This window comes from Panicum hallii, chromosome 9 (genome assembly GCF_002211085.1).
Source record: "Panicum hallii strain FIL2 chromosome 9, PHallii_v3.1, whole genome shotgun sequence".
Lineage (NCBI taxonomy): Eukaryota > Viridiplantae > Streptophyta > Magnoliopsida > Poales > Poaceae > Panicum > Panicum hallii.
Window position 1 is genome coordinate 66,627,913 of NC_038050.1, and position 9,310 is coordinate 66,637,222.

The following is a 9,310-nucleotide window of genomic DNA, read 5'->3' on the forward strand; positions in this document are numbered from 1 at the left end:
GACCGCGGTGCGAAGAAAGGAGTAGACGTGAGAAAGGGAAGGAAAGGGCTGAAGGGGAGACCTCCCATACTCGGGTTGGGCCATGTGCCTCATCGGATTGCGGCTTAAATATGGCGTGGCGGACTAGCCCACGTGCCGAGGAGTCGGCCCAAGTATGGCACAAGCCCCGTGCCGCACCGGCCCGAGCCTGATTAACTTCGTACCGGCCATACCCATGCTAGGCTAAAAAGCCGGGCTATGGGCCAGCCCACGGACCTTGGGCTTGGGCCAAATGGAAAACTATAGCAGCAAGCATATCAGGACGTATCAGTGTATCGCCGGAAACCTTCCGCGAGATCACGCTATTTTCCGAGCAAAAGCCGCGGATTTCCTTCGCTCTCCCGGTCATCCCCACCACAAACAAGGAAACAAAGCACACGACCGCGCGGCCGGTCTCCACGCGTACACCACGCCAGACGTCGCGCGCTGGGATGCCGCGAATCCTCCCCAAATCACAAACGAGGACTCGAATTATTTGTGCGAGCTCCCTCCCGAGTGTCAAGTCACCCGTTCGTCAGCAGGGCGAGGGCGTCCTCTGCTCTGCTCCCACGATCTCTAGTACACGTTAGCGTGAGCCCTTTGGGCAGTTACACGCACCCATCTCCGCGCCGCGCACACGACACGATCCGTGGTTGGTTGGTTGCCCGCGCCCGCCCGCCTATATCCTCATCCCCATCGCCGGTTCCGCCACCACGTCCGCCCCCCGCGTCGTTCTCCCCCCGCTCTCTTTCCCCTCCCGACCTCCCTCCGGAGCAAGAATCACCGGAGGAGCCCGGCCCCAGACCCAAACCAAGCCAGCGCGGGCGTGAGCGGCCATGTCGTACTACGGCGACCGGCGCCCGGAGTCGTCGATCGTGGAGGCGTTCACGCTGTCTCCGCTGCCGTACCCGGTGATCCTGATCCTGCTCATGGTCTCGCTCCTGCTGGGCGTCTCGTGGTTCTTCACCTACGAGGACTTCATCGAGGAGGCGGCGGAGCAGTTCAGCTGGGCGCTGCTGGCCGTGCCCATCGCGCTCGTGCTCCTCATCCGCTGGATCTCCTCCGTCGACTCCTTCGACGGCTACTTCTTCGGATTCTACCCCAGCGAGCGCCGCTGGAGGCCCGGCTACGGGAGCGCCCCCGCTGAGGGAAGCTCGCCCTGGGGCGTCGCCATGCTCGTCCTGCTCCTCATCGTGCTTGCCAGCTTCCACGAGACCATCCGGGACATGTGGCGGCCATGATCGAATCCATCCGGCCTCGTCTGTCCTGATGATGAACACGTACGCGTGATTCGGTCTCTCCGCCTCCTGTAGCGCTCGATTTCTCATGCTTTTTCTTGCGTGCTTGGCTGATCGCTGATCCTATTTATACGCACGCATGTTTGCGCTTGTACTTCTTGTTCCATCGATGCTGTACATATATAATACGGATTCTGCAACTGGCTAGATTACAGAGTGAGGGTGATACTCGATTAGCTGCATGTATCACTGGTTCTGTTTTTGTGTGTGTGTTATAATATAGTTCTGGTTTGCTTTATGTTTCGAATTCTTCTTTTCAAGAATCTTTCTTTTTTGCTTTGTTTCCCTGTCTTGGAATTGACTGGAACCATCTCAAGCTTTCTTCCCTCTTTCCACCGAACTCAAGTATGCGTGAACGACGTGGACACAACTGTGGGGGGATTCTTTACTTAACCAGGGCTGATCCTCGACTTGAAAATATGCAGCGCTTTGGTATGCTTTGTTAGGCCTTCCATTCATAATCTTATATTTTATTACTCTGAACTTTTGCCCGCCTTGCTTTCCATTTTTCTGGAGAGGCTTGTTTGCTTCGGTTGTTGGTGGCAGTCGGTGGGGGTGATATACTGAAACGTGCAAGCCCAGGGTCGCTCGGTCAGGTCAGAGTGACCAAGGATAAGAGTGGATTATGGAGTATGGATACTGGATTCGGCGCAGGCAATCATGGCGCTTGCTGCTCCTCAACTGTTCCATTCCGTTTGGCCATGCCTGAATGGTCCGGACTCCAGGCCGCTGCTGAGAAGTGAGAGCCGTGCGCCTCCATTCTCAGCCCATGTCTGCCCTGTTGTCCGGCCAGCTCTCGTGCTCATCAAGAAGCGGACAGCACTTTGACGAATACGCGGAGGAAGACAGGGAGTGGTGGTTGGGCCGTTGCCCGTCAAGTGGGAGACCTTTTACGCTGGAAATCCAGTTTAATTTTGATCTAGCAGCAGTAGGCAGTAGCTGCAGCTTCCAGTGGGTTGCAACGTTGGCCGTCTGAAAACCAGTGTCCACTGTCCAATCGGATTATCAGAGTCAGGGCCGGAAAACTTGCAATCAGTTTCACTCTCCGGACTCGTTTTCCGCGGTCATCCTCATCTATCGCTCAGTTCATTCACATCTGGCCTGCGGGCTGTCACCGCCACCTCGTCATCCCTTGTGGCTCACCGAGCTCCACCGCCACCGGGCACCGGCCGTCCACCCGTCCCGTCGGTCGGTGAGTCGGCGGCGCGGTTTTTGTGCAGCTCCAGTCACGTACTCGCCGTCGGCAGAGCATCCTGCAACGTCAAGGCACGAAGCCGAACGACACCGACCGCCAAGCGGTTCGAGTGCTCTCAGGTTAGTGAAACGTAAGCTCCGTTGCGATGATTCAGAGGGCCACGGCAATCAACGGCGACAGCGCCCGCGGGGACCAATCATGGGAGCAGTCGAGCAGGGCCTTTGGGAAAGACAGCGAGGCGGTCGCCGGAGGCCCGGGTAGCGCGCATCCCCTCAGCGGGTGCGCGCGGTTGGTGCTGCGCCCGTCACGGCGCCCGCGCGAATTTCCTCGGAATCCTTTGCTGCCGCCTGCCTGCCGGAGCTTTCTCTGCTCGGATGCCTTTCGCCGAAGCTGCGTGCGCTTTGCGCGAAGGAAATTACGCTCCAGCTAGCTGCAAGGATTCCTCGCTCGCTTTTGCAACGAATTGCCTATCTCAATTCCTTCCGTTAAACGAGTGATGGGAAAAAAAAAGGATAGACGTGGCTTGCAGCTTGCCAGACTTGTGGGGGCGTGCGTCCAGGTCAGATTCAGTGGCTGATGCTTTTTTGGCAGTGCTACCTCTAACCTCTTGATTTGCAAACACCATAAAAACTTCTCTACCTCGACAGTGGAGCAAGTGAGCATGCGAGTTAGGAGGAACCGGCGTGTATGTATTGTGAAAGGAACGGGAGAGACGGCTCCTCCAGCCAGCAGCCACTGGCCAACCCCGGCGCTCGACGATTCGGCACGGCGTCGTGCCGTGCGTGGTGGGCGCGTGCGCGTGGAGGCGGGGCCGGTGCGAGCGCGGGGCGTTGGGCGCGCGGACAGGTGTCAGGTGTGTGTGTCCAGTGACGTAAAGGAGCGAGCTCGCGTTGCACGCCCTGACGCCCACAGAAGCGAGAAGGCCGCGGCAATTGTTGGTAGGCCCGCTGAGGTCGAACCGAGCTATACGGGCCATGGACGCGGTGCGTCGCATGTGCCGACTGGCAGGCTGGTTGCGCGGGCCACACAGTACTTGGCCCAAGCCCATCGTTCGGTAGAGACAGTATGCCGCTTGGCCAACCACCGTCTTGTGATCACGGTTCTTCGAAAAAACAATCTTGTGATCACACACAGTTACCGTAACATCATCAGTAAACCTTACTGCAGGACGGTTGGTGGCTTGGTGCTGCGCTACGCCCGTCACGAAACCACGCGAATTTCCGCGAATCATTACTGCAGGACGGACCGGAGGCGCAAAGCCTGCCGGAGATAAAATGAATTGCTCTCAGTGGGAGCTTTTATTCCAGTTTTAAAGTTTTGATAACAGTGTAGATTAAATTTCATCCTAACAAAATCTAACTATACAATCTCTACTTATAAATTCTATGCATATCATTACTTTTATCTATGTGGTATGTCATTTAATGGTTTAGTGAGTTAAATTGTTTATGAAATTTACATTGCGATTGTCTAACAAATTCCTCGCTCTCTTTGCAACCGACACTAACTTAGATCACATTTGGTTCTACAGGGCTAAACTTTAGAGCATCTTCAAAAGTGCCCAAAAAACACTCCTAATAATAACTTTTGGGTAAAAGACTGAAAATCAAAGCTCCAACAGTGGCCCAATCTTCTGCCCAAATTTTTGGCTCGCCCCAAACAAATGCTCTCCAGAACTAGATATCCGCTGATGCCCACCACCAATGCCAGCCATTTCTTGCTTCCTACGCGCCTCCCCGCGCATTTTCCCTCCCAGTCACGCCATTTTTCTCCATCATCCTGCCAATTCAGCGGCCGCCACGCTCCATCCCATTTTCCAGGCCATGTTGGGATACCAGCGCCGCCAACCATCTGTCTAACCTTCCCGCACCCCTCTGTCCCTCCGGCCAGGTTGCGGATCTCCGGAATTGACGGCGCAGGCTCTCGTCGGTCCGGCGTCGGATCCACTCCATCGACAACAACGGCTCCCCTCAGCCAACAAGGCTCTCCCATTCGTCCGGCACCGAATCCACTCCATCGACAGCAGTGGCTCCCGTCCGCTCAGCGACGCTTAGCTGGATTTGCCTCCCGTGCTTCGATTTGCATCCAGGTACTGAGCTTCAGGTCCCCCATGTACTGAACTTTGTTGATTTGCTTTAATTTGCATCCCATGAACTTCTATTGTTTTAACAAATCCGTCAAGCATCTCTTGTTGGTGTTAATCTCGGATATGCACTAACTAAATGATTTTATTTTGCTCTACTAGATATTTTTATTTTTCTATAATAGATATTTCACTTACTGCACAAGAAGAGAATATATTATGAGTATACGTAGTACTATCTCCTAGGTTCTGTAAAGTAGCAAAACAATATATTGTTGTAGTAGAAAAATTGATCCTGGATCCTTGATGTAACTAAATAATTATCCTTTCTATCAAAGCAATTTATTCTCTATTACCTCAAATTATTTTACTTGTTCCACCAAAAACAAGATATGGAAAATGAGAACTGCATGCTTATGGGCCATGCTATCACATTAACCAAAACAACTGATATAACTTGCAAATTCACTTGGCACTTTAAGGTGCACCGCTGTACCATAAAACCACCCCTACTATTTTGGTAACGCAGCTATACTATGTAGTCAACTATCTATCCGGAAGATAATCCTATGAGATAGCTACATGGTGCAGTTAGTTTTCTTGTTTACTATTTCATTATGGCTTTCAGGCTTTAACATTCAATTTGATTGACAATGGAAGGATAAGGATATTGGACAAACATGGTGGAGGGCAACGATGACCTGCCTTTGGATGACTTCGGTAGCCCGCCTGAGGAATAGCAATCGTCTGTAATTAGAAGTACTCCATCAGCGAGGCCAAATCAGAAAAGGTCGAAAAAAAGTTTAATAAGCAGGAGGATCAATTGCTTGTTTCACCATGTTTGAACATTAGTACAGATCCAGTACAAGGCACCAATCAAATTAAAGGATTATTTTGGACAAGAGTTTATGACTACTACCACTCAAATAAGGAATTCACATCAGATCATAGGCAGAGTTCACTTTTGCATCGATGGAATGGTATTCTAGAGAATGTCAACAAATTTTGTGGATGTGTAACTCGGATTGAGGGTAGAAGTCATAGTGGGGTTACATTTCAAGACAAGGTATTTCATATTCATTATTGGCCTTCCATTCTTTATATCATGCATTCAGGGATGTAATACTGCATTTAACTTGCTTAATTTCTGCAGCTTATATAGACATTAGCTTTGTTCAAGGCTGAAGATAGGAGAATAAGTCATTTCAATTCCTGCATGGGCAATATGTAAAAGGAGGAATCCAATCGACCCGAACTCAGATTCAGCTGAATACCACGACCATGTAGGATTCATCAAGAGGGTCACAACAAATTGACTGTGTTGGCATTAGTAGTACTCTACCACGTGGAATAAATTCTGTGCATATGAAATTTGTGGATTTACTCGGACTCCATAAAAACTTGTAAGGCACTAAAAATATGAGTGTGTGTTTTTTTATACTACATTTGTCATAAAAAATGGAGCATGAATGATTATAAACACAAAAAGAAAAAATCTCACATATACACATACATACACATGCACATTCATACACATGCATATGCACATACATAATTAGATGCATTGTTTCCATGATTCTAGATTATTACGCATAATGCTATGTTTAGATTTTCTTGCTTAGGATTTTAAACACCACTAGGGTGTTACAAACCAGCTCCACACAGAATGTAGGGTGTTACGTTCATGGTGGCCCGAACCTGTCTAAACCACCTTGTCTCCCAATCGTCCCACGGCTAGAATCCTACTGCGTGTTACACCCCTAACCGAATCTCTAAACGAGGTTCCCATGAATTCCTGCTTGTGGTACTCACCCATCGACAGAGGTAGTACTATCCAGTTGTTGCAATGTTGCTAGTCACACAGTAGCATTTCTAAATGAGAATTTGTCTCAAGAGACTTGCTTAGTTAGTCTATCGGTAGTATATTATTGCCATCAAAATGGTCTCGTACCTCCTACAGAATACAAAATATACACAATATGCAGATACTATTGGTCAAAGTACAGATGACAAAGAATAACATAGGGTGTAACTTTTTTAGCTGCAATGGTGGAGAATTCGGAAATAGATGAGGTCTCGTAACTAGGGATGCAAGTTATATTTATTTTGGGTTATTGGATTGACCTAAAAACTTAATAAATGAATTAGAATAGCATTGTGCGTAATTAATATAGGAGAGAAATAAATAAGGATGGCATGTCATCATAATTATTTAGTTGATCCATAAAACACCATTTGGTATCCACTTTCGTCCCTACTCATAACTATCATCTAGATCATTTGGCCGGACGAGCCTCCTCTGTATTACTGCAGGAGACTTGTCCCACTGACCTGTGGCCCCAGCACAGTGGGGCCTGCATGTCAGTGGCACCGAGTCCCACTGCAGTACTATAGACTGTAGAGGAATCAGTTCCCATCTAGCCTTGTGGGTTATCAATGGGCTAGCCTGGGAGGGGGCTCAAGGTCAGTGTTGGACTGTGTTGTATGTCAAAAACTACATATTTTGGCCCCATGTAACATATGGTTAGTTTGATACGTATCATTGCGATTTGAGATATACCATTACTACTCAACTATTTGCAATCATGTTGTCACAACTTTACAAGTATTCGAGGTATGCCATTACTTACCACTTTAATTTGTTTCTAAAAAATTTTGGACCAAATTGCTTATGTCTTCTTTCTTTTCCATTTCCTTCCTCTTCGGTCGCTTCAATGGACTAAGTTACCACTTACTACTGTGACACTGTCAGAGCATTCCACCTACATCTTCCTACTCGCGGTCTCACATTTTAGGTGATAGGAGGTTGAGTCCCCATCTTCCGAGAGGTACGGTAAACTTGATTGGTGGAGAACTCGACATTGATGATCCAAGGCTCCGAACGAACAGAACCCCGCAATCACTACACCACTGCTCCGTTGGTTATCACCTGTGTCACGCGAATGACCTCACCGCGAAGGCTTATCCCTGCAAGCGCAATCAAGAACACAAGCAAGAACAGGAGATGCAATCAAACAGACTTGATTACGAGATGGGGTCTCACAAACCGATGAACGGCGACACTGTTTGATGACAGAATGAATCTAAGAAAAACCCAAACCCTAAGATGGAAATGGCTACTAAATAAAAGAGAGTTAGGGGCGTGCAAGTTCCCTGGATGCAACCCTAACGGGCTTCAACGCGGTACACGGGCCAACGGCCCAAAAGACGGTGACAAAGCACCCTGTCAGATTCTGGATGCCCACTTATATCGACGATTCCCGTCGACTCAGAAGGTATTTTGAGGTGGGACTAATGCCATTGGAAGCTCTATGAAATTCTAGTTCCAAATATATATAGAACGTCCAAATCTGACTCCGTATGTGGCCAGGGCGTCAGTTTTGGTGAAGTAAGGTTCTGGAATCCGAGGTGGACTCGAATTTGATATTGTTTAGGACTCTAACTTGGGTTGGACGTCCCTTGCTGCTCCTCTCCCCAAATATGTTCTTATTATGTTTGTATCCATACGAGTCGTGTCCTCATCATCAGGTCTCTACCCTTCTCCAACAAAACCCTAACCTTGGGTCTTCCTCCTTCTAATGTGGCGTCAACAACCAAGCCCATGGGTCTTAGTTCCTAGAGGCCACAAGTTACTCCACGGTTCTAAGCACAACCATCGGAAGGCCCTTGATCTCGCCATTAAGGCACTTGTCCTATTGCACGAGTCCCATAGCAAGTGTTCACTCCCCTATCACATCACATGCACTTCACCTAGCTTCCCGGCACACTGCCTCCCCCATCAACCTTGTCAGTGGCGGGCTCAAATCCCTCGCTGCTTCGTGGAGGTCACAAGTTACCTTGTCCTTGGGTGGGATGAGAATGCTGAGTACACAATTGTCAAATTTGTGTACTAATTATACGCTTAACTCTAAAATAGATGAATGGATAAAATTATCCATACAACTTATGTGTGTGTATATTGACACATGTATACTCAACTTTTGGCTAAGAAAAAAGTAGGGGTATTAGGACCGCTTTCTTGGCGGATAAGCTAATGGGGGTTGATGATTAGTAACAAGGAGTTTAATGGACCCAAGAGCAGGCGGTTAGGAGGGGAATCTCTCTGCTCTGCTATGCTGGCAGTGGCAGTGTCGTTGGTGCTGTCGACGGACAGGGAATGGGGGTCCCCTGTGCACACGATTTATGGAGATGCTCGACCACCACGACGTACGAAGGGAGTGGCCTGCGAGATGGGCCCACCTAACCCCCATGTCCCGGGGTGCAGCTTGACACCCCCAGAGGACCTCGGGGTGCAGCTCGGCACCCCGGGAGGCAATAGTTTCCTTTGCTCTGAAGGAAAACTATGACAGTTGTACGAGCAAGCATTATTAAATAACCCCAGACCGATGGCTAATGGGGTGGTGCATCGCAGCATGGCAGGCTGGTAGAACCATCCAACTCTCACAATAAAGATGGAAGGGTATGCAACTCTACCACCTGCTACTTTATCCTGACTTGCATGCACGCATGTCCCAAGACAAGGACCACCGGCCAATATCAATGGAGCAAGCATCCCGAGGTGTGCATGCACCATGCACCCTGGGCACCATGCACCCCGGGGGTGGGAATGCACCATGCACCTCGGGGTGTGCATGCACCATGCACCCGGGGTGCATGCGCATTAAAAAGCTACCTCCCTCTCTCTCTTGCCCACTTGATGCACGGGTTCCAAGGTGG

At 49.4% G+C, this 9,310-nt stretch overlaps 1 protein-coding gene across 1 annotated transcript; it reads left to right on the forward strand.

Annotated features, from left to right (window-relative positions):
- The first annotated feature begins 615 nt into the window (after positions 1-615).
- On the forward strand, positions 616-1,563 carry LOC112878258. Its single transcript, XM_025942702.1, has one exon. It carries the CDS (start codon positions 855-857, stop codon positions 1,257-1,259), a length of 405 nt encoding a protein of 134 aa, XP_025798487.1. The 5' UTR covers positions 616-854; the 3' UTR covers positions 1,260-1,563.
- Positions 1,564-9,310: the final 7,747 nt, after the last annotated feature.